Source organism: Agelaius tricolor, unplaced genomic scaffold (assembly GCF_023055355.1).
Source record: "Agelaius tricolor isolate 1412-34295 unplaced genomic scaffold, bAgeTri1.0.p SCAF_20, whole genome shotgun sequence".
Lineage (NCBI taxonomy): Eukaryota > Metazoa > Chordata > Aves > Passeriformes > Icteridae > Agelaius > Agelaius tricolor.
Genome location: NW_027269280.1, coordinates 1723096 through 1747999, shown reverse-complemented (window position 1 = coordinate 1747999; position 24904 = coordinate 1723096). Strand labels below are relative to the sequence as shown.

General features: G+C 49.3%; 2 protein-coding genes across 25 annotated transcripts; both read right to left on the bottom strand.

Moving 5' to 3' along the window:
• Window positions 1–573: 573 nt before the first annotated feature.
• Window positions 574–17321, bottom strand: DHX37 (DEAH-box helicase 37). The gene is made up of 27 exons (XM_071444951.1): window positions 17081–17321; window positions 16088–16257; window positions 14935–15047; window positions 14009–14348; window positions 13283–13431; window positions 12911–13003; window positions 12715–12811; window positions 12254–12367; window positions 11345–11446; window positions 10753–10867; window positions 10545–10640; window positions 10176–10252; window positions 9429–9567; window positions 9114–9190; window positions 7924–8156; window positions 6247–6358; window positions 5557–5663; window positions 5049–5237; window positions 4755–4879; window positions 4255–4371; window positions 3972–4144; window positions 3471–3585; window positions 2943–3080; window positions 2358–2452; window positions 1825–1898; window positions 1446–1543; window positions 574–940 (listed from the first exon to the last, which is right to left on the bottom strand). Exons 1-27 carry the CDS (start codon window positions 17190–17192, stop codon window positions 858–860), a joined length of 3453 nt encoding a protein of 1150 aa, XP_071301052.1. The 5' UTR covers window positions 17193–17321; the 3' UTR covers window positions 574–857.
• Window positions 17322–17667: 346 nt separating this feature from the next.
• Window positions 17668–24904, bottom strand: BRI3BP (BRI3 binding protein). 24 transcript variants are annotated; one of them, XR_011681912.1, is made up of 5 exons: window positions 24656–24904; window positions 23758–23860; window positions 19348–22634; window positions 19228–19307; window positions 17668–19188 (listed from the first exon to the last, which is right to left on the bottom strand). XR_011681912.1 is itself a non-coding variant. In XM_071444948.1 (3 exons), exons 1-3 carry the CDS (start codon window positions 24857–24859, stop codon window positions 22216–22218), a joined length of 726 nt encoding a protein of 241 aa, XP_071301049.1. In that variant the 5' UTR covers window positions 24860–24904; the 3' UTR covers window positions 17668–22215. The 24 variants fall into 24 exon arrangements, 1 of the variants encoding a protein (XP_071301049.1); XR_011681910.1 differs by having other exon boundaries at window positions 17668–19149; XR_011681911.1 differs by having other exon boundaries at window positions 17668–19175; window positions 19214–19267.

Sequence of the window (24904 nt, the reverse complement as noted above, 5' to 3'; positions counted from 1 at the left end):
CAGACTTGTGCTGCAATTCCTGCTAAAAAAAGGTGCCCTGTCAGGAACCCCCAGCACCCTCCTGCCTGGGGACATCCCAAACCCCAAAACCCAGTGTTTGACTGAAAACACACCAACGGGCTGCTTTCCTTGTGGCTGCAGATCTCAAGTTGCTGTTTCTTGAGCTTTAGATGTTTTTAATGCTTGCCTGTGCTCTGGCCTCTCCCCTGAAGCACGTTGGAATTATGGACACACATCCAGCCAGTTTCTTGCGCCAGTTCCCTTCAGAACACAGGGACAGGAGGGTCCCTGTCCACACTTTCTCCTGCAGCAGTGTCACAAGCAGCAGCCCACAAGCAGCACAGTGAGCACTGGGTTTACCAAGACCCAAAAGATTCAGGTGAAGGGGAAGGTAAACTCAATCTTCCCTTCACTAATTAAACCATTCCTATCCCAACCCAAGAGTTTCCTCATTTTTGTGCTTCCTGTCTCCTGAGCTGCTGCCCAGGCTCTGTCTGACACCTGTGAAGAGGCGCCTGCACAGCTCTGATATTCTGCTCACTGCAGTATCCCACACAGAAAACATTTCTCCCATCCAGACCAAGAATTTTACATATTTATTACAGCTCATACGACTAATATAGTCCAAAGACAAACTTCAGGTTAAAAAAAAAGAAAAATCTCCACAAAATACAATGGATAAAATTATCCAAACATTAATATTATGAAAAACCAGCCCAACAGCTGGCAGGGCTTCTGGGAAAGCTTACAAAAAGGTATTCCTACAGTTGGTGAGTCCATCTGTTTCACATTTCCAAGGAGACCCTTGAAAAGCTCTCCAGACACCCTGGAGCAAAGGAGTCCATCAGCAGCAAGGGTCACAGGGCCACTGGTGGCCACTTCAGGGCCAGCTCCTGGTGCAGGGCCTCGGGCACCCACTGGCAATAGGCTGCGAGCAGATCTGCAGGGGGAGAGGAGCAGACGCTGAGTTGGGCTGGAAAAATCCCCTGAGGGAGCACCAGACCCACTGGAGCCAGGACCAGCACCCACTGCTGGGCAGGCACAGGTGGCAGCATCCACAGGAATCTGTGTGAGCACAGGAATCTGCTGCTGCTGCTGGGAAGAATTCTTATCATCTGGCACCCCAATACTGAAGAAAATCCATTTTGCCAGGAAGAAAAAACTTCAATATATCCATGGACAGTACTACCATAGTCTGTACATTTTAACTGTGGTTACAACTACAGAAAAAAAAAAATCTTAAAATACAAAATAAATGTTGCTTTCTGAAGTGGTTTCTGTCATTTTTCACAAGAATCAAGCACAGGGTACTACTGCTTCTGGTAAGAAAATAGGAAATATTTGGAGCTTATCAAGTGAAATAGTCCATTTTTTGAAATTATAATTCAATAGTGCTCAAGGTACCCCACTGACATGACTGATAATTAGGCAAGCAGAACACTCACATTTAGGATTTTTCTTCCATGCAGCCACCAAAGCATCACGATTATCACAGTTTTCTTTAACCAGAGCCTGCAGGAGGGCTTCTGTCCTGGGCTGAAGTCTGAATCAGAGAAATGGAGCAATAAACCAATGCTCATTAGCCCAGCAGAGCTCAGCAGAGCCCAGCAGAGCCCAGCAGAGCCCAGCAGAGCCCAGCGTGTCCTGCACGGCCCTCACCACCACCAGCTCTCCTGGGACACAGCTTTTCCTGGTGAGGAAACCCATTCTGCCAAGATCACAATCTCCACCACCCTTCTCAGCATTGAATTTTTTAAAATTTAGAAAGGCATTGAAAAGTGTTTGGTGGAGACAAGGGCCTGAGGTTTGTTTTTAACCACTTACTTGGACCACGTCTTCAGCATAATGAGGGGACTGGACAGCAGGCACTGGCTGTAAGAACTCAGCTTTTTAATGACCTGGAAGATTGGTTACAACAATTAGATAATGAATAAAGTAAATTAATTGTGATATGATAACAACCATCAATGAACTTGTGCTACTACAGATTCCCATGTCATATTCTCCATCACCATCTCCTCCCATCCCCGTGTCCATAATCTTGTCCTGACTTGTTGGACAATTCTTCTGTCCCAGGCTGGACAAAGACATGGGCTATTGGCTTTTTTTACTTTGCAAAACCAGGACTTAAATTTGGGAGTGTCTTTCACTGAAATACTGATTTTTCCTGCTTTTTTTTGGGGTTTTAAAGATCCCTTCCCCACCTCATCAACCACAACAAACTCTTCCATCCACCAGCAAGTGACGAGCAACGGGGAGGCACAAAACAATGAAGCCATAAGGTTCATCTCCTCCAAAAATTTGGCTAAAAAAGTAATGGTAACACGAGGAAAATGGTGTGGCTGGAGCACACTCACCTTCCCTTCCAGCAGGAACCTGGCAAAGTGTTTGTAGCGATCGATTCCTGGGGGATAATCAACCTCCACAGCAGGGAGCTGCCAGCCCACCCGGTCTGCAAACAACACAAAACAGCCCAGGTCCCTCCCTGCTCCCCCAGGAGGGCACCTTGCCAGGCAGGGGGACAGCACAGGGGCCACAAGTGGGGAGGGCACTGCCAGCCTTCCCAGTGCCCATCCCAGTGAGATATGCCAATATTTCAATGCTACAAACCCCATGGAGGTGCCCATCTCAATGGGAAATCCAATATTTGAATGGTGCAAACCCCGTGGAGGTGCCCATTTCAGTGGGAAATACCAATATTTAAAGGCTACAAACCCCGTGGAGGTGCCCATTTCAGTGGGAAATCCAATATTTGAGTGCTGCAAACCCCATGGAGGTGCCCATCTCGGTGGGAAATCCAATATTTGAATGGTGCAAACCCCGTGGAGGTGCCCATCTCAGTGGGAAATACCAATATTTAAAGGCTACAAACCCCGTGGAGGTGCCCAAAGCCCCTCTTTGGGCCTTCCTGGCAGAGGCAGGAGCTCCTGGGGGACACTTACAGAAGACGCTGGGTCTGTGGCAGCGCACCCGGCCTGTGCCAGGGCAGTAGGAGGGAGGGGGATTCTCCAGAGGCTTCCCAAAGTGGCAGTAGGGTGGCAGCAGGGCAGGGATCCACTCAGGCTCCACTGCAGACACACCTGAGGAGGGAAAACACACCTGCATGCAGGTTTGCTGCCAAGGGCCACAGCTCACTGGCAGCCCCAGGGGTGCAGGGCATGGTCAGGGTCTCATCTCCACAGATTTACTTGTCCTCAATTCTTTTCAAACTTTTTATGCTATAAAAAACCTGTTCAGAGATCAGCAGCAGGCAGCTGTGGTTGGCAGGGCTGGGGCAAAGCAGATATTTCAGAAGCTGAGCTTTGCTCCAGCTAATTCTGCCAGATAAATTAAAAAAAAAGGCCGATTTATCTCCTGATCCAGATGAAGGAAGCCTTAAGGATCCAAATCCCAGGAGTCACACAGAAAGCACAGCACAGGGGAAAACACTCTGCCAAGGCAGTGTGAACTGCTCAGCACACAGCACTCACCTTTCATGTACAGCTTGGTGGTCTCCACAATCTCCTGGTACACCACAAACTCTGGCAGCTCTTTGAAGAGGACTGAGCTGGGGTGGATGAACACTGGGTCCTCCAGGAGTGCAGTCTGAAAGAGGCACAAAGATTGAAGCACAGTAAGTTACTAACAATCCAATGTCCTCACTGCACCTCATTTCAGCCTCTCTCAGGTGTACATCTGTAAGATTTCTTGAAGTGATGGAGGTTTTTAATAACCCCATCATTTTCTGCTTCACCTTCTCTGCAGACACCAAGCAAGATGTCTCATGGTACACAGGATGAACTCATGGTACTTCTCAGCTCTTTTATAACATTTCCTACATGAACACCAGGAAATGGCAACACTGCAAACTCCAGTTCCACAGAGAGGAAGCCAGCACAGACATCCCAGAGCTGCACCCAGCCAGACACCTGGGCTTGGCACAGGCTTCTGCCACACAAGGAGGAGGAACTGAGGCCAGGCAAGCTGCTCACCTTGTAGGCATTTTTCCACTTGTCATCCAGCAGCTCCTCTGCCTGCACCCTTCTGGCCAGGTGATCCCCCAGCCCTGCCAGCACGATCTGCCTCAGGTAGGTGACCTGAGCTTCTGTTGGGGGCTCCATCTTGGGGTCCACGTAGAGCCCAGCATCCCTGCAGACCGAGTTCACTGCGGGCAAAGCCAGGGGACAGGGGGTGCAGCAGGACAGGACTCAGCTCCCTGTGGCTGTGCCAGCCCCCAGAGGAGACCCAGCACAGCATTTCCCCCCAGCCCCTCACCTGCAGTGGTGAGCTGCCCTCGCAGGCGCCGGATCTCCAGCATGGCCTTGTGCCTCAGCCCGTTCTGCTCACAGAACTCCTGGGTGCAGCCAGAGTACTCACAGGCCCCCACTGCTCCTGGGGGGACACAGGGGGTCACTGTCAGCTCCTCATGAAACCCACAGGCAGAGGGACAGCACTGTCCCAGGCTATGAGTCATTTCAGGGTTGCTACTGTATTTGTGGGGTGCCCAGACAAAGGGAGGAATGATGACTTCATGTTCTCAGGAGGCTAATTTATTACTTTAAGGTAATATATATTAAAGAATTCTATTCTATTCTATTATTCTAAACTATACTAAAGAATACAGAAAGGATACTTACAGAAGGCTGGAAGGAATGATGAATCTGACTCCATGCTCTCAGAAGGCTAATTTATTATTTTAAGATACTATATGATATTAAAGAATACTACACTAAAATATACTAAAGAATACAGAAAGGATACTTACAGATACTTACCTAACATCACCATGAGGTCCCCCAGCTTCTGCATGGGCCCCTGCCCAGCCCAGACCTTCTGCATCTGCAAGAACCTGGCTCTCCTCCTCTTCAGCTGGGCTGCCTCCTCCTCACTGCCTGCTGGCCTGCAAGGAACACAGAGCAGCAGCTGTGAGAGCTGTGCCTGCAGGGCACGGGGTGACAGGGACACGGGGTGACACAGGGTGACACTGGGACACGGGGTGACACAGGGACACTGCTGTGACACAGGGACACTGCTGTGACACTGGGACACAGGCAGGCTCAGCCACTCACCTGTCCAGCTCCTCAAAGAGCTCCCTGACAGTCATGGCAGACACGATGGTGATGGTGTAGGGCAGGCACTGGTGCTGCCTGCTCAGGGCCAGCATCTTGGCATAGCGGGGAGCCACGGGGAAAGTGGCCATCACCCTGCCCAGGGCACTGATGGGGCAGCTCAGCTTTGCTGCCAGCTGCTGCTTCAGCCTGGGCAGGGAAAAGAGAGCTCATGTCACGAGGTAACTTTGATTGAGAACAGGTTAGTGCTCCCCGTTCTGGCAGCCCAATTAATTGGAGGTGTTTTCTCAGGTTTTGTTGTGTGCTGGTCCCCAAGGTCAGGGGGAAGGTTCCTCTTCCTCCCACAGCTCCCAGCAGCCCTGCTGGGGCTCCCAGCAGGTGTTTCCCTGCCCACACAAACAGAGGGCACCAGAGACTGAGCTGGTGGCAGTTTGTGAGCCAAAGGACATCCCTGGGTGTGGGATGAGAGCAGAGCAGAGCCCACAGTGCAGGACATCACAGGCATTACCTTCCTGTCATGGGGGGCTCCTTCAGGGCACCCAGGGCTATCAGCAGCTCCTCAGCTGCTGCCAGAGCTTCCGTGGGAGGAGGGGTTGGGAATGGGAAGTTGATGACCTAGGGAAACAAGAGCACAGCCCCTCAGCCCACACTGACAGCACCCTCTGGGAAACAGTCTGAGCACAGCGAGGAGCCCTGCAAGGGAGTGGAATCCTCCCCTCTGGTTACGTGGGACAAAGAAAAACACTCAGGATGTTTGCCAGGAGCGAAAGGAAGGGACACAGAATGGCAGGAAATGCTTGGAACAAGAACAGGAGGAAACAGGAACAGCAGAATCACCTCCAGCACCCACTGACTGCGGGCACCGCCCAGGGCAGGCTGCTGAAGGTCTGATTTAAATGTTGTGCTCTCTGAAAGTGCTCCAGTATCTCCAGAACACAGACCCTGTTTAGACAGGGTTTTTTTAACCTCTAAGAATATAAGAAAGCATTTACAGCTCTAACAAACATGTCTGTTAAGGCCTAGTGGAATTCAGAGCAGTTTCTGCAATGTGCAGAACCAAAATGGACTCTCAGGATCTGAATTTCTGCCACAAGGCACAGCTTCAAGCAATGACCATAAAATACATTTCTGTTTGTTTCTGGCTCCTAAGGGCCACCACTTTAATGGGTGCTGTGGTACAAAGCCCTTTCCAACTCACCTTTTCTATATTTAAAGCCTTCATTTGCAGAATCAAGTCTTCCACTGGTCGCTTCGTTATTTCTGGAGCAGAAAATTTCTCAAAGTCCATGAAAACTGCTGAAGAGTATAACCTGGTGGACCAGAAGTATTATTAGATACTTAAATTTTAACTCAAAAGATATGCAGGAAAAACTAGCAAAGGATTAAAAAAAGGCAGCTGTGGATAGTATTTACATCATCATATCATTATTTACAGGTTGGGGTATTTGCCTTATTCACAAGTTAACTTGGCTCAGAGTTAAATCCACCTGGCCGTGGTGAAATCTGACCTGACCATGAAAATAAGAGTTTACAGCAAGAGAAATGCAGGAGGGCTGCAGCCACATCTCCAGTTAGACTGCTACCAACACCCTGACCCACAGGCTGTGTTCTGACTCTGTCAGTGTTGTTTTAATTCACTGCATTTTTTATCTTTTTTTATTTTCTTCCCTATTGAAGAACTGTTATTCCCTGCTCCCATATTTTTTGCCTGAGAGTTTCAAAGACATATTTTATGAAAAATCCTTTTGTTAGGATCTTTTCTCCTGAGAACCTGAGAGGCCTCAGAAACGAAATGTCACCAATGGTTATCTGCTGCTGTGGAATGCAACAGGTGCATCTGGGATTGGGCTCATGTGGTTGTTTCTAATTAATGGCCAATCACAGTCCAGCTGTCTCAGACTCTCTGGTCAGTCACAAGATTTTGTTATCATTCCTTTCTATTCCTTGCAAGCCTTCTAATGAAACCTTTTCTTCTATTCTTTTATGTCAGAACCCAGGAAATTCCTCTGGCTGCCCTGGAGGGGTCAAGCCCCTGCCCAGAGGGCTCAGAGACCTTGGCATAGAGCACAAGACCCCTGTGCCTTTGATTCAGCCCTTGGAAAAAACAATTACCAACCTTTATATGAAGATCTGCAAGCCACGAAAGTTTAAGTAGAATGATAGTGAATTTATCACAGGGTGAAAAAATTGATTTGGGGGGTTTTTAGAATGAGGGTTCAGGGGACAAGATGGAGGAATATGGGTGTGTCCAGCCTTTCTCCTTCTTCTTCTTGGCCTCCATCTTCTGCTGTGATGGTGGCACTTTTAGGTTGATTTAGAGTAGAAGCTCACTGTCTAACATAGGTGACAGGTATTGGGAAGTAATTGCAAATATTGTCCAGGTAGATTTTAGTATAAAAAGATAACACCATCCCAGAGAGGCAGAGTGCTTCTGAGTGTCCTGCTGAGAGGACCTCGGCTGGACAGGAGAAAGAATTTTACAGATGAGGAACAATGAACAACCTTGAGACTGAGAAATGAAGAGTTCTGACTCCTTTGAAGAGTTTGAGTGCCAGGCTGGGAAAAGAGACTTTCTAATGCATCTCGGGTCACTCTGAGCAGCAGAGACCCTGAGACTTTTAGTATAGTTTTAATATATAATTCTAATATAATATCTATCATAAAATAATAAATCAGCCTCCTGAAACACGGAGCCAAGATTCTCATCTCTTCCCTCATCCTGGGGCCCTCAAACACCGCCACATGAGAGCCCCTTAATTTAAAACCTGTAACAACTTGGAAAAGGGGGGGTTTAGGGGTTTACATTTTCCATTCCAGGGGAGGCAGGCACACCCCTGCTGTTGAGGCAGGGCACTGTGCTGGCAGCAGGGCTGACCTGTAGCAGTGGCCGGGCTCGGTGCGGCCGGCGCGGCCGGCGCGCTGCTCGGCCGAGGCCTGGCACACCCAGGACACCCTGAAGGACGAGACCCCCGTGATCCTGTCGTAGCAGCGCCGCTTCTCCCGGCCACTGTCCACCACGTACTTGATGCCAGGGATGGTCAGGGACGTCTCTGCCACGTTGGTGGCCACCACGCAGAGCCTGGTGCCCGGAGGAGGAGGGCGGAACACCTGCGAGAGAGGGGTGGGCATGGGAGGGCAGTGCCAGCAGGGGAAGGGCAGGAAAGGGGCAGGAAAGGGCAAGGAAAAGGGGGCAGGGAAAAGGGGGCAGGGAAAAGGGGGCAAGGAAAAGGGACAAGGAACGGGGCAGGGAAAAGGGGGCAAGGAAAAAGGGGGCAAGGAAAAAGGGGGCAAGGAAAAAGGGGGCAAGGAAAAAGGGGGCAGGGAAAAGGGGGCAGGGAAAAGGGGCAGGGAAAAGGGACAAGGAACGGGGCAAGGAAAAGGGGCAGGGAAAAGGGGGCAAGGAAAAGGGGGCAGGGAAAAGGGGGCAAGGAAAAGGGGGCAGGGAAAAGGGGGCAGGGAAAAGGGGGCAGGGAAAAGGGGGCAGGGAAAAGGGGGCAGGGAAAAGGGGGCAGGGAAAAAGGGGGCAGGGAAAAGGGGGCAGGGAAAAAGGCAAGGAAAAGAGCAAGGAAAGGGACAGGCAGTGGTCTTGGATGGGCTGCAAAGGCATGGCAGTGTAGATGGCACCGCAAGGGGAAGGCAGGAGTCAGAGCAGAGCCCTAACTCCCTGTCTCCAGCTCTTTGTCCAGCTGGGTTAAGCCTCAGAAACGACCCCAGGGGCTGCAGGTGGGGCACAAAGCAGCACTGAGTCACTGAGTGGTGCTCAGACATGCTGGTGCCCCCAGAGACAGCAGGGAACACAGCAATCTGCTCAAGCTGCCTGCTGGCAGCAGCATCTCCACCTGCCCAGGGCCAGGATGGACGCAGAGACCCTGCAGGGCTGTGGCTGATCACCTGTCCCACCCTGCTGGAGTGGCACATCAGGGACACCCCAGCCCAACCTGCCCACTGGGCCATTCCAGCTGACAGAACAGTCCAAGATGGGAATTTCATCTCAGCTGTGATTTCAGACAATGATCACTGTTATCTGTAAGATCTCCAGCTCACTGTGACAATAAATCACTTTACCTTTGCCTGTTTCTCTGGTGCCAGCAAGGAGTAGAGTGGGAGCACATACAGGGGCAGGGATGAGTCAGATTTCTCATCTGTGGGGAAACAAACCAACACTGCTCAGTCCCAGCAACATCTGAACAAACACCATTTCACCAAAACCAGGAAAGCAATTGGTACAAACTGGTACCAGTAACTGGGACTGGAAAGCCTGAACAACTTTGCCATGACACTGCTGCTCTGGTGCCACAGCTCAGCACAGGACAAACAACTCAAGTCACTCCTTTCACAGGGGACAGGGGACAGGGATTCCTTCTTTCACATGTGCCAAACCTTCTTCTGAGTCTCCATCTCCTAAGTCCAGGTCAAGATCAGAGCCTGCAGCATCATCATCGCTGTCAAAGTCTCTGTCCTCATCTCCTTCATCTGGTGGCACCACAGAGTAATTGTTCAGATCAATTTTGGGGAGTGTCTGAGAAAGAGAGGGAAGATGAAAACAGCACATTAACAGGGGGACACAAGCAGCACCTTGCATTGCTTTAAAAGCAAAGCTGAGACTCACATTTCTTAGGCCTTCTCAGGTGCAAAATAAAGTATTTCCAAATGAGACATTTTTTAAATTGGAGGCATTGCAAAAGCATACAATGCCAAATCCCATTCCACCTCTATATATTGTCATTTATTGTAACATGCTTAGAAAGAAGAGAACTGGCCTCCTAATCCAGATGTGCCTAACAAACGTTGAAAAGTTTCTGTCAAGATGGGTCAGTCTTAGAATTTCATCTCTCTCTCAAACCCAGTCCAAATTTTGGGTAACAAATGGTGAGATGAGGAGCAGCCAGCAAGTCTGGAGCTCCTTCCATTCAAGTTTTAGTGGTCAGTGCTCAACCTGAATCAATCTCCTGCCCATGACATTCAGAGTTTCAGCAGGACCCTGCAGCAGTGAGAGCAGCACTGAGGGGGCCCCTGTGGGCTTCAGGCAGGTCTGGAGGAGCTGGTGAGAGGCACAGCCACAGAGCAGAGCTGCCTGCAGGGAGGCACCCGCTGCCTCTTGGAGGAACTCTACCCCTCACACGTTACCAGGACTCTCCTCCACTTCCTCGAGTTCTTGAATTTCCTGATTTCTTCCACTGAGTCTTCTTTGTCATCCTCTCCTCCTGAAAAACAGCAGTGGGACTCTCTCAGGAAAGGTGGAGGAGTCTGGGGACACTCCCACCTTTCTGGGATGCAAAGTGTGGAAAAAGCAAACTGAAGGCAGAGGGGAACTGGAAAGGATTTTTTCCCAAACTCAAACCAGCACAAAATTTAACATCAGTCATGACAATCACCCACAACTTTCCCCAAACCTTGTCTTTGGTGGTTTTAAAACAAAACTTCACATTTTTGGACGCAAAACAAGCTCACTTCTCAGCAGGATAATTTGAAGTTTAACAGTTTCTACAGCATTACCTGCAGTGTTGTTTTTTTGGTATGGGAATGCTTTCCTTAATCTCCTACACAGAGAGTGAACTTCTGCCTGGCCTGTTAAAAACACCAAAATGCCACCTGCAAGAGAAAAAAAAATAAGAAAAAGGAAAAAACAACAACAACAACAACAAACTTTAGTCATGTTCAGTATGAGCAATGTGAGAGGCTCTGAGCAGTGAAGCTCTCCTACCTGCAGGCAGCATCCGATGGATTTTGCACACCTTCCTGAAGCACTCCCCACTGTAATCATCCAGGGGGGTTTTCTTGTTGAAATGAACAGTTACAGGGAACTGCCTTGCATCTACCTGGAGAGCAAACACCAAATTAAGGTATTTATACAATAAAGGGTTTGTGTGCTGTCATAACTCCACACAATGATTGCATGGGACAGCCAGAAAAGCTCACCCTGTATTTCTGTTCACATCCAGGGTTTGGTACCCTACAAAACACCAAGCCCACAGCAATCACTGGTGTTGTCTGCTCCACCATAAAACCATGCTAGAAACCAAAGCTTTTCCCCCTTTCCCACCATCAACTCAGATTGAGGCTTTCTAGTTCTCCTGAACCATAACTTAAGAGTTTCTCAAGATAATCAGATTCTGCCAGGGTGGTTTTCTGATAAAGGTGGAAAGAAAAACACCAAGCCCCAAAAGAAACAATAGCCTAAACAAAATGACTGTTTTTAAATTGGTTCTCTGAAAGATTTCAGCACCAACTGGAAAGATTAGAGTGCCCCTGTTTTGTCACTGGTTTCATGGAGGCTCCCAGGGAGGGGACAGTACCTGGATGACAGGAGGTTGAACAGAGAACAGCCTGGTGTTGGCAGTGAAATCCTCCACACGCAGAGTTGCAGACATGATGATCAGCTTCAGGGGCAGCCCCTTCTGCAGGGACACACATCTGTCACCCTGTGCCCAACCAGCAACTAACACCCTGCTTTCCCCCAGGCTGCTGGAATTCAATTCTCTACACTGCAAGTCTCAGATGAACTGGATTTGGCCTGAAAAGTCACCACTTGGTACTGATCTGTACTATTTCCCCCTTGGTGCGGGCTCTGTGCCTCTTCAACCATACAGAAAGAGAAATGTGTTAACTGAGTGTTATTTCTGTCAGATTTCCTTGGAATTCCACATCACAGAGCCTCTTCATGTGGAAAATTCCCTCCCCTGCACATCCATGTCCAGAGCAGGAGCCCTGCCCATCCTGATGCCCTGAGGCTGACCCAGAGCAGAGGCTGGACAGAGTTAAAGAATAAAGCAGGGATTTATTAGAAGGCCTGAATGGATAAACCTTGGGCAGCACAAGAGCCCAGCCAGGGCTGCACCCAAGATGAACCGAAATGGTCCCAAAATGCCCCACTGGTCACGGGGTCTCTCACTTTGATCAGTTCTGCCCCATTTGCATCTTGCAGTTCATTGTCCAATTATTCATAATTCATTCATAATTAATTACTAGTTCATAATCTTTAGCCCATGCAGTCCCACCCTTGTTTTTCTCTCTCCAGCCCACGGGGTTTGTGCTCTTGGGCTGAGGTTTGGATCATTTGTCCTTGGTCCCCAGCTGGAGCAGGAATTGTTTTGTCTCCCTGCTCTGTGCACAGAGCTCAGCATCCCCTGACGTGAAGCCCAGACTCACACACCAAAGCAGCCCAGAATGTGAAGAACAGAATTAACCCTGAGGGATCACAGCACCTTGTGGCGGAGGGGCACGATGCGGGACAGGAGGCCTATCAGGATGTCTGTGTACATGCTCCTCTCGTGGGCTTCATCAATGATGATCACTTTGTACTTGGACAGCAGAAAGTCCTGAGGGGAGAGATGGATTTCAGCACAGGAGGCCCCAGCAAGGATATGTGAGCCAGGACACCCCACAAGCACTGAGCCCATCCCCAGCTCCATTTCTCACTCACTTTAATGCACTCACCCTACACAAGGCAGCCTGGTTCCCAAGCCTCTTCTCACTCCCATTTTCCCCAGCAAGATAAGCTAATGTTTAGGGGCTTGGGCAGGAATATCAAGGGTAGAGAGGAACTAAATCCCTGGTGCTGAGAGGGATTCTGATTTGAAAGACTGGCAACAAGTCCACATTGGCCTCCCTTCCCAGCTATCCAAAAAACATTCCCTTTTTTGTAACCCTGAGGACAGCAAGTTACCTTCTGAATCTCCTTGAGCAGCACACCATCTGTCATGAACTTGATCTGTGTTTCATCCGTGACGTTCCCCTCATAGCGGATTTGATAGGAAACCACCCTGTGGGGAAACACCCAGGAACAAGCACAGAGTCCTTGTCACCCACAGAGCACCTCAGTGCCACCCCCCAGCGAGGCCCCAAGGCTTTCTGAGGCTCACCTGTGCGACAGGTTCATCTCCTTGGCCACCCTCTGGGACATGGACACGGCAGCCACGCGCCGAGGCTCCGTGATCCCGATGATGCCACCAGAACTAAAGGGGTGAGGGCAGGAAAAGGAGGAATTGTTTTCATTAAACAGAGCAGCAGCCCCAAAAAGGACAACAGGATTTCTCACTGAAGGCTCTAGATTAATGGCATCAGTCACACAGCCTCAGTCTTAGCTGTAGTTGGAATGAAAACACAGACAGGGAGCTTTGGGATTCCCGTCTGTTGTATCTGTACTGATCTGAAGATGAATGGATTCCAGACAAGTTTTTCCCAAAATGCTGTCCCTGCAATTCCTTTTGCTGCATATAAAATCCAACTCCTACCTGGCATATCCAGCTTCATAGAGGAACTGAGGCACCTGGGTGGTTTTGCCACTCCCTGTCTCTCCACATATGATCACAATGGGATTGTCATTAATGGCTTCCATGACCACTTGTTCTTCAGCAAGGATGGGGAGCTTTAGTCTTGCCTCCTAAACAGTGCAAAACACACATTTTAGTTGCATTGTTTCTCGCTCCGTTTTTGTTTTCCTCGGGATTGAAACCTGTTCCCTTCCTCAGACCATAAAACCCACAAAAGGAATTCTGCAAGCCTGTGACTCAGAAATCTCTACACCAGTCCATTCCACACAAGCATGGCTGAGAACCAGAGTCATCAGAGCAGCTTCCCAGCAAGCAGAGGGCAAGCCCTGCACTGTAATTTGTGAAACTTCCGAGTCCCTTGAGTTTCTTAATACAGCACTTCAAGGGAAAACTCATTTCACAACTGCCTTGTCTGCTGAGACTCGTGCAGAGCTTTTCGTGTTCTTGAACGATGCCCTGCCCACAACAAATGGGACAAAACCACCCAGCATAAGGTACAGAACAGCAGAGAGCTGAAAGGGACTTCAGAAGACTCTCCAGCAAAGGACAATAAAGGACTGTTAACAGATTCTGTATGTGAAACTAAAGATAAATGCTAATACCCTAAAACAAGCTCCCTCCTGCTGCTGGAGCCCCCCATCCTGCCCAGCCCCTGTTACAAGCACTGTGCTGCTCCCAGAGCCTCACCTGGATCTCAGGAGTCCTGTGCACAGGGATGAACACTGCAGGCTTGCAGGGAGCCCTGCTGGGGGCTGCCTGGGGCTCTGGGGCTCTGGGACCAGCCAGAGGCTGCTCAGCCCCTGCCCTCCCCACTCCTGCCTCTGCCTCTTGAGCAGCATTCACAGCACTGCCTGAGGACTTCTCAGGCTCTTCTTTCTGCTCTTCCTCCTCCTCATCCTCCTCCTCCTCAGAGCTGCTGGGCTCTTCCTCAGGCTCTGGTTCTGACCCTGAGCTGTGCCTTCTCTTGTTGGCACCGCTGATGCTCCTGATCCTTTCAGGGACATCAGTCCTTGGCTCCTGTGTCACCCTGGAAACAAAACATCCACCTGTGAACTGTGTTCTGGCACCTCAAACATTTGGGGACATGACTTCCCCAAAAAACAGATCTCCACTCCTGGAGGTTTTAACAACTCTGCCAGGTAAAGCCTTGGCTTTGATGGATGGATTTGTATCTAAGCCCTTTCTATCCTGAGGTTTATCCATTTCTTCTGAGGGCATCTTTGTAGTTTAATCTGTGAATGCAGCTCTTGATAAATCTAGCAGCTATGGTCAACATCAGTAGATGTCTTCCAGCACAAGAAAATAAGTGTTTATCCACCAATTTTGCAGTTTAGCACAACTGCTAAAAGCCTGCAGATTGTGTCACCCTCCTCATCCTCATCCTGCAGGAAAGACCAAGAAAATAACTATCCCATTATCAGATAAAAATAAAAATAAATTAAAAATATAGCAAATTATAGCAAATAAAAATAAAAATAGCAAATTATTTAGCGCCATCCATTCTGAAGAACCTGTTTGCACCAAGAAAAAAAAAAACCTCAAGGGAAAGCTGAGGATGTTGCTGTTCAAACAGAGTGATCAATTGCAAGGGTTCCACCCCAAAATCCCTTTACCTTTTAGCCTGAAACATGCGCCCCCCAGTCCCCAGTTTGGAAGTTGTGTACAGGAGTTTCATTTCTGCCTCAGAAGCCTGGACCTCGTTCAGCTTGCTCAGCAGCTCAGCTCTCTGTTTGGGGAAAACAACCAAAATCAGTGCTTGCTTTGACCAGGAAAGGATTTCATTGCAAGATTTGAGCATTCCAAGGTGTGCTCTGTGCTCTGGCAAATCCTGCTGTGCAGCTGGAAAAGCTTCCTGCTGCTCCAGGGTGAAGATTTCAGCCCTGTACCAGAGCAAAAATAGAAATGGGGACTTGACATCAGAGCAGTGAGCAGCTCAGCTGCACCCTAGAAACAGCAGCAAGGAAAAGAGATTGGAACTGAACCACTGGAATGAGGCCTGGAGCAATGGGAGCCTCAAATCCCTGCCCTGGGACATGGCATGGCAGGAGGTGTGAGCCACAGGGTGAACCTGCCTCCAAAACCAGAGCTCCTCTGTGAAAGCCATTGTCCAGGCACTGACAGGACCAGGAATTCTGCCTGGAAAGGTTTTACAAAGACAGAAAAGCTGTTACCTGCACACTGAAAATACACAACAAGCGTTTCAGAAGCACTGACAGCTCTTGGGGTGCAGAGAGGTTTGCAGGTGCTCACAGCACCCATTTCACAGAGTGCTTTAAAAATGCAAAACCAGCATTTACTGCCAGTGATGCATCACAGCACTGGGACATCTGGGCAGAACAGAACCTGGGCCTACAAAGGATGTGTTCCTGCAGCCCCTGAAACAGAACCTGGGCCCACAAAGGATGTGTTCCTGCAGCCCCTGAACCAGAACCTGGGCCCACAAAGGTTCCTGCAGCCCCTGAGAGGGCAGGGAGTGCCCTCCTCCCCTGGAGCTGCCCTCAGCAGCCCCTGGGTGCTGCATCTCTGCCCCAATGCCCAGCAAAGGGGCAGCTGCTGCTGCTGCAGCATCACCCCCAGCACCTGCACACCCCTGAGAGTTCACCCACGAGATTTCACACCTCAGACACCCCCTGACAGCTCACACCCCTCACCATCCTCATCATCACCCACCCGCCCCACTCACCAATACCAAACCCTCATTTTAAGAGAAGAGAATTTAAGAATTTAAGATTTGAGAAGCTGCTGCTGCCAGAAACAGCAACATACCTGTTTTTTCTTCTCCTTCTGCTCCAAAATCTTCTGCAGGTTTTTCTTCTGTTTCTTGCTCAGGGGTTTCTTCTGCTGCTGCACAACACAAGAGACTTTTTTCTTCTTGGCTTTTTTTGCTGGCAGGACCAGGGCATTGCTTTGGTCAATTCCCTTCAGCGTTGCTCCATCTGAAGGAAAGGTTGCATTATTCACTCGTGCCAGGTGGATTATTTTCAGCACACTGCTTAGCAGGCTTATCAAGCACCAGGCCAGATTTAGCTGCTTCTAACAAACACAACCCTCATGCCCAGCCAAAAGAAAATCCTGCAACATCAGCAAGGGCAAAAGACCTCGAAACTGGGCATTCAATAACCCTGAGCTTTCTATAGTCCTGAGGGTGATTCTCCAAGATTTATGTAACAATATTATGCAATTTTTGCCTTTTTGCTCAATCCCCCAGGGTCAGGACACAGTGTGCCCTGGGGTGACTCCCCAGCGTCCTGCCTCACCTGGGCACCAGTGGATTTTAATACTAAAACACTGCATTAATAGAATAATAAAAATAGAATAATCGAATAGAATAATTTTTTGAAGTAATGCCTGTTTTTTTTTGAAGTTTGAGAAAGCGAATGTTTAACATAGGAAATACGTTTAGTAGCCGTTTTAATAAATAAAGGAGCCACTGAGTGATTCGGGAGGGACCCAAGCAGAACTCCTGAGCTCCCTGGAGTCAGCCGCTGCTGTAACAGAGCTGATCCGAGATCACGGAGCCAGGGAATGAATTCGGCTGGAAAAGAGCTCTGAGATCACCGAGCCCAGCCTGGGACCCGACCCCAGGGTGGGGTGAGAGCCACACGCAGGGACGGGAACCCACCGCCTCCCGGGGGGGTTAAAACAACAACAACGCTTCCGATTAAAATGTAATAAAAACACAGCAGAGGCAGGGCAGCAGCTCCGGTCCCTTTCAGCGCGGGTGGGAACCCCAGCGAGCCCAGCCCGGCCCGGCCGCACCTCCCAGCTCCAGCGGCAGCTCCAGCGGCAGCTCCGGCTCGGCGGCGGGCGGGGCCGCGGGACCCTGCGCCTGCCGCGCCTTCCAGTTGTGCCGCCGGCGCGCTCGGCCCATGGCGATGGCGGGGACACGGCACGGCCTGACAGAGCCCGGCCTGACAGAGCCCGGCACGGCCCGGTACGGCACGGCCCGGTACGGGCCCACGTGCGGCCCGCGGCGCCGCCACTTCCGGGACACATGGGTCTCGCGAGAAGGGCGGGAAGGGGCGGGAAAGGGGCGGAGAAGGGGCGGGAGCGGACGGGATCATGCGCGGGGCGGCCCCACGGAATCGAGACCCACCCCCTCCCCAACCCATACTGGGGACCCCCGATCCCACCCCATTCTATTCCATTCCATCCCATCCCACCCCACCCCATGGATCCCTTCCCATCCCATCCCTTCCCTCCCATTCCACCCCACCCCGTCCCATGGATCCCATCCCATCCCACCCATTCCCTCCCATCCCACCCCACCTCGTCCTCTCCCATGGATCCCATCCCTTCCCATCCCATCCCACCCCACCCCTCAGAGCCTCAGCAGGCACTCGAGCTCAGTGCAAAGTCTCAGTAAACATTTATTCGAAGCTTTGCCACAATACCTTAAGTTGATTTGTGAAACTGGTCTACAAATACTGAACTATGGAGTACATGGTTTGGATGGTCCGATAAAGGAATAAATAAAGGCATGTAAAGCTCTGTAAAAAATAAGTCTGGTACAGTTGTAACTACTAACAGTACTACCAGTAGGATCTCGTATGTGTCTAGGATCAGAAGTGAACACACTGCATCTCTTCAGACCAAATCGTTTTTACATAAACAATTGTACAAACTGAAACACTGTAATCATGAAACCTGATGCACAAAACAGGATGTGAAATCACTACCATCAGTGCCAACAACAAGTGCTACCACAGCAAATAGAACTTCTGAATAAAAGGAAAAGATCGGTTTTTACATGTGCTGTCATCACAGGTCGATGGAATTATCCAAAAAGTTTAAAATACATGCGGATACAATAAAACCTTTTATTTTCCAACCCAGACAAAAAGAACTCATGGTCACTTAACGCCATTAGCTGCCAAATACGGATCAGTATGTGAGGCAAACCACACTTAAACACTTCCACACCACCGAAGAGCTAAGGTTGATACTGGTCTATTTCCACACCGACGATGCAACGAGCCTTGAGAAGCAAACCACGACGTGAAGGACGCGCTAGAAGCACAGCACTGAGCCACATCAGGTTTGTACACTGCACTCTGACACCCAAAAACCACTGGGAAAGCGTCACATCCCACAGGACACATCGGGTATCTACAGCTGTGTGCGTCCAGAGGAGCCGCCCTGCCTGAGCGGGAAGAGCACTGCAGGATTGCAAAGGCTGGGTCCTAAAACAGGCAGGTAAAAACCTTCAGGAATGGGAAAAGCACTGCAGGATTGCCAAGGCTGAGTCCCAGAGCAGGCAGACGAAAACCCTCCAGAGAGGGAAGAGAACTGCAGGATTCCAAAAGCTGGGTCCTAAAGCAGGCAGATGAAAACCTTCAGGAATGGGAAGAGCACTGCAGGATTCCAAGGGCAGGGTCCCACAGCAGGCAGGTGAAGCCTTCAGGAATGGGAAAAGCACTGCAGGATTGCAAAGGCTGGGTCCCAGAGCAGGCAGCTGAAAACCCTTCAGAACAGGAAGAACCCTGCAGGATTCTAAAGGCTGGGTCCCAGAGCAGGCAGGTGAAAGCCCCTGGAACCCCAGGGAGTTCCCAATCTCAGCAGCCAGAGCCCCTCCTGGGCGCTTGTGCCCGCTGCTCACACAGGGCTGGGTTCTCCAGTGGCCACAGGAAGGTCCAGGAGCAGGAGCAGGAGCAGGTCCTGTCCTGCAGGAGCAGCCAGCTGGGGCTGTCCCTGTGTCACCTGTGCCCCAGCAGCAGCTCCCAGCAGGGCACCATGGGCAGGGCTGTGGCAGAGCTCTGGGAAGTCACGGCAAAAAGCCAAAGCCACCAGGGTTGTCCTGTGCCATCCTTGCCCTGCGCAGATGTCACCTGTCAAGGGCTGCCCCAGTTCCACCCTACAGGTGTCACCTGCTGAAGGCTCCTCCAGTGCCACCCTGCAGGTGTCACCTGTCAAGGGCTGCCCCAGTGCCACCCCTGCAGGTGTCACCTGTCAAGGGTTGCCCCAGTGCCACCCCTGCAGGTGTCACCTGTCAAGGGTTGCCCCAGTGCCACCCCTGCAGGTGTCACCTGTCAAGGATTGCCCCAGTGCCACCCTACAGGTGTCACTAGCCAGGGTTTGCCCACAGGTGACACAGAGCCCTTCCTGTCTCTGAGATGCTCTGTGGGATACAAAAGCAGTGCAGCCACTGGCACGGGTTTCTAAAAAACAGCAAAAACCTCCATGGATAAACTAGATGGCCCAGTATGGAAAATACTTGTAAAAGGTATTTACAAAAGTTGAAAGAGATTAAATACAATACCACATTCATGTTCCCCAAAAGCGCTTTCACTACAGTGCATGTTTAAAAATACAGAGCATTTTTAAAGTATATATTTATATATGTATATATATATATATATATTGAAGATTAGATTGTGCTTTAAAAAAATCATTACTTCTGAATTTGACTAACGTGAAAACTGAGTGCTGGGAAAAATACTGATTAAAAATACCCAATTTTATATATACTGCTTTTCACATAACATTTTGCTATACATGGGATGCAAGTAAATATAAAAATACCATTTTTCAAGCAGCAGGGTGATCGAAATAAAGAGTATTAATATATAGAAGGGCTGATTTTACAAAAGTAAGATAAATGATTAGACAGGGAGAAACTATAATCCAAATTAACTTTCATATAATACTTTCAAAGAAATCTTTATCATAGACAACTCTTAATATATAAATGTTCAGTATTTTTAACTTTAACGTTAAATATGGATTACACAAAATACAATCTATGCAAACTGACCCATGCACATTGTCCTAAGAAGGCAATGGAGCCACTGACACGAGCAAGGTTTGCAAACTTTGGTCCTCAGGTCTCACATTTGGCAAAACACATCAAGACCTGACAAGCTTTACTAGTCAATTCCTAATTTCCAGGTTGGCATTTTAGCCCAGTCCTCTGTGCACAACAGTAGGGAGAACTGAGTCTACAGGGAAGACTCTGTAATACTATGGAAAATGAGCTGAAAAAAGGAATTTACTGTCATTTACATGTTCAGCTTGACAAAATGGACTATTTGCTGCCATAGTCCCTATCTGATCACAGGAATGATTTTAAGTTGTGATAACCAGTTATTTAACAACTCTAAACCCATGTACTTGTTAATAAATGGGGTGCAGGGGGATTTACAGGTGACATAAAAAATTAAAATGCATTCCAACCGTGCCGAGTGCATATGAACTTCAACCGTGTTGAACCGAAGTGATCACCAGGAGTAAAGGCCATTAACATGGATTTATAAAAATAACCCCCATGGAAATGCCACACACAGACCCAAAGAGGTTTAGGCAAGTAACACACACATTTCAAGAAGAACATTAAAACTTCAGCATAAAGAGAAAAATAAATTCGCCCCACAGTTACATTCAGTTAAGCATCACACCCAGAAGCTTTGCCCAGTGGAAGAACAAGCTGTGCTCAGCCTGTCCCACTGGAGCTGGCACTGGCAGGCACATCTGGGAACCTCCTCCTCCTCCTCCTGGTTCCCTTGCTTTGCAGCCAGGCCCCATCCCAGACCAATTTTTGTTGCGTTTTTTGATGCAGCTGTTCGTTTGGACCCTATGGAATATGGAATGCTCCAGCTGTGCTCCATCCTACCCCTGGTGCTATCAGAACTGTGCTCATCACTAGGGGTAGGTGCTTCCCCTCCCTCCTCACATCTGTGTCCTTGCATGCTGCTGTTTCCAGGTGAAACCACATTCCAGGCTTCCTTCCCTGAGGTTCCCTTTGTTTCAGTAAACCAGCACAGCCAGTGATGCCCTACCAAGTAAGAAACACAGAAATCCTGCAAAATAAAATTGCTCCAAAGCTCCACTGCTTTGAACGAGAACCGTTTCCTACACCCTCCTCCTAAAGGTGACTCGCTTTTCCCAAAACCTAATGAGGACATAGACTTCAAGCAAAAAGCTCCTATAAAACTATTGTAATTTTAGAAAAAAATCCAGATCTTCCTGAAGATAATTTATTGCCGCTGATTGGTCCTGAGAAAGCTTTAAGCAACAATACATTTGCACGTGTTTTAACTGCTGCCTTTTCTGAGAAGGTACGTGGGTCCTGAGATTAAAAACCATGTTTTACTCTATGCACTTAAGCTTGGAAAATGCTTCATTGTGCAGATCAAATATGAATTACAATTTGTCACGCTACATCTTCCTTCTGTGCCAATTTATTAAAGCAGATTTCCTTCCAGACACTAACAAATTAAAGTTCTCGGGATGAAATGCAATGATCAAATGCCACACGTGTGCTTCCTCACATTGGACTGGCATTTAAGGACTTCAGATCTTCCTCCTCCCTCATTCCCCACCTCCTGTTAAAAGCTATGGTGTGAATTTTTTGGCCTGGATACCAGAAAATTCCTCATCTGATACTCTATGAAAGGCAACTTCAAGGCAATGAAATAAGCCAACAAAAACACAAAAACATTCACAACTCTGAAGAAAAAATATGGACCCACAGCAGTTACTTCTCAATGGAAGTGCTTGGTAGCTTGAGATTTTTTTTTTTTCTTTTTAACTGTTAAAGTGTCAAATTTGCATATGTTTAACTCAATTTCAATATCTGAAAGACTACTCAATTTGCTTTTATAAAAACCTTACAAAAGATGTTTTTAAATGCTTGTAAAAGTAAGCGTTTATCTACTGAGAAAATTCTAGTACTGGATAAAACTCTGAATATACAGCTGAATTTTGTAAATGTTTTTTCTTTCTCCTAGAAGTCTAACGGCTGAGTGTTTAACCTAGATAAATTAGTCTTAGACATGATGAAAAGTTATAACTTTGCACACTTTTTACCATGTGATGTTTTGTTGCTTTGTAACTTCGGCTGAGACAGTGCTTAGGATTTTTCCAGAGCTGGTGTTCAGTGGTCAGCGGGGGCTGGCTCATTGCTCACTGCCCCTATCCAGGTTCTCAATCACCCTGGAGAGGCGGATGTTCAGCAGTCTGATCTGGCTGTCCAGGTGGTCCATCTTCTCCTCCAGGCTGCTGTTGCTGTTTCTCCTCCAGTAAAACCCAACGGGCCCCGTCATGAAGTAGACGGCCACGACGAAGCAGAGGGGCAGCACGGCGTGCTCCGGGTCCCCCTCGTACTTCTGCAGGATGTACACACAGGACAGGGTGAACAGGGCCACCCTGGCGATCCAGAAGAAGCGGCCAAACAGCATGTGCAGGAGATAGAAGAAGAATCCAAGGAACAGAGATAAAAACCAGTAGGCCAGTAAAATGGCACCGATCAGCAGGAGGGCGCGGGTCGGGTTGTTGGCAATGGCTGCTGGGCTGAAATAATGAGTCAGGTTGGAGGCTGAAAAACAAAGGGAAATGTACAGGATGTTAATGAGAGTGGGCTGAAGGTGCAAAGGGCAAAAACACGCAGAGCACAGCTCCAAAGAGCCAAACCCCACAGCAGTGGGGCAAAAACAGGCACAAATCCAAAGGGCCAAACCCCCACAGCAGTGGGGCAAAAACAGGCACAAATCCAAAGGGTCAAACCCCACAGCAGTGGGGCAAAAACAGGCACAAATCCAAAGGGTCAAACCCCCCCAGCAGTGGGGCAAAAACAGGCACAAATCCATCCCCATAGCAATGGGGCAAAAACACAGGCACAAATCCAAAGGGTCAAACCCCCCCAGCAGTGGGGCAAAAACAGAAAAACAGGAGCACAGCTCCAAAGGGCCAAACCCCCCCAGCAGTGGGGCAAAAACAGGCATAAATCCATCCCCATAGCAATGGGGCAAAAACACACGCACAAATCCAAAGGGTCAAAACCCCCCCAGCAATGGGGCAAAAACACAGAGCACAGCTCCAAAGGGTCAAACCCCCACAGCAGTGGGGCAAAAACAGGAGCACAGCTCCAAAGGGTCAAACCCCCCCAGCAATGGGGTCACAGCATTGCTTTCTAAAGTAAAGGGTAAAGCTGGTTCACCTATTTCAGGATGAACCTTCTTCAAATCACTGGCTCAGCTCCAAGGATTGAACTGAATTCATTCCAGGAAAGGTGCTAAAGGCTCTTTAAAGACAAACCACTGTAGAGCCTGAGGTCAAAACTCATACTGGGGCTACAGATCCTGCTTTGTAAAAGCGACATTCTAAAGGCTCTCAACTGCATCTTTCCTTTCTCTAGTCCTCATTGATTTCCCTGCACTGCTCCTGGCTGTGTGAATCCATTTAATGATGACACCAAGGAACCAACCGTGCCTGGTAATTCATTCTATACACATCCTGTAGATACACAGACAGAAATGGAATGGTGGGGTTCAGTCTCCTTGTTAGAGGATACTAATAGGAAAATCAAAGCCATGTGAAGCAGAGAGACACACCACTGATGGATGTTTAAGCAGCATGATAAAATGTAACTGTTTTCCCATTTGCTTCTAAGCACTGATACAGGCTGAGACAGTTTAAGGGTGAGCAGGTGTCACACTTACCATCAATTCCAAGAACATCTAACAAATCAGTCCATATTCTCCAGAATGTGTCCATTAATACATCCACCCCATTCACAAACCTCTCTGTCAACCTTGAGAAAAACTGAGAAATAAAATTGAAAATTAAAAAAATCCTCAATTCCTAAAGTAACACTTTGAGACTTATTTGTCAGGAGTAGAATTATAATTCATTAAGCAAGAATTGCAGATTATTTTGTAGTCCCCATGGGAAAATTTGTAAATCTGATTTTTTTTTTAAACTGTGAATCATGAATTTATGCGTTGCAATTATCGTTATTGTAGGTATTTTGGCATGTAAATGCATATGTTGGCAGGATTTAAAAATGCACTTTATTGGCTTTACTATCATTTTGAAGATTAGAGAAAACACTATTACCAACAACTGGCAAAGCAAACCGAAGAATTCCTTTTATCGAGCAACTGAGAGATGTCCCCAGCATCACACGCAAATGCCTCAGGTGTACTCAGAGGTCAATCCAACAGAATTTATTACAGCCTGAGGACAGCAGGCACAGAGGAATGCTCGCCTGCTTCCCTGCCAGTTCCGCTGGCCCCACGAGCACAGGATGCTCTGCCCTGCAGCCAGAGCGGGTTTCAGCCGAGGGCTCCTCACCCAGCGGCCCCGGCCGCCTCCCCACCTCACACCACCTTTATTTAAGCCTTTAGCTGCTATTTCCCCCCGGTTTCCTGCAAGCCTTGGCCTCCCGTTTTCTCCCCACAGCAGCGCTCCTGAGGTCGCTGACGAGGCCACGGCCGGTCCCGCACCGAGCCGGGCGATGGGGACGAAGGGCTGCGGCCTCAGAGCCGCCCGCTCACCACCGGAGCACCGAGGCGAAGGAGCCGAAGGGGAGAGGGGGGGCGGCGAGCGGCACCTCACCTTCTGCAGGGCCCGCACGTTGTCCTCGCCGAAGAGGCCGCTGACGCCCTGGTAGAGGCCGCTGGCGGCGCGGCGCAGGCTGTTCTGGCGGTCGGCCCCGCGGCTCCGTGCGGCCTGAGCGCCGGGCCCCGCCGCGCCGAGCAGCAGCAGCAGCAGCAGCAGCAGCAGCGGCCCCCGGAGCTGCACCCGCCGCGCCGCCGCCATGGCCGCCCCGCCGCGCCCGCCGCCGCCGCAGCGCCCCCCGCCGGC

Bases quoted from the DNA above. Each gene is read 5' to 3' on its own strand.
- DHX37 (XM_071444951.1), bottom strand. From the start codon at position 17,192: ATGGGCCGAGCGCGCCGGCGGCACAACTGGAAGGCGCGGCAGGCGCAG. The intron at 13,004-13,282 runs GTAGGAGTTGGA...TCACCCCTTTAG, and splicing joins TATGAAGCTGGATATGCCAG to TTCTGGTGGCATCATCGGGA. The intron at 10,253-10,544 runs GTAATGCTGTAG...GCTGTTTTTCAG, and splicing joins CCAAAAAAACAACACTGCAG to GAGGAGAGGATGACAAAGAA.
- BRI3BP (XM_071444948.1), bottom strand. From the start codon at position 24,859: ATGGCGGCGGCGCGGCGGGTGCAGCTCCGGGGGCCGCTGCTGCTGCTG. The intron at 23,861-24,655 runs GTGAGGTGCCGC...TTTATTTCTCAG, and splicing joins ACGTGCGGGCCCTGCAGAAG to TTTTTCTCAAGGTTGACAGA. The intron at 22,635-23,757 runs GTAAGTGTGACA...TTTGTTTTTCAG, and splicing joins AGATGTTCTTGGAATTGATG to CCTCCAACCTGACTCATTAT.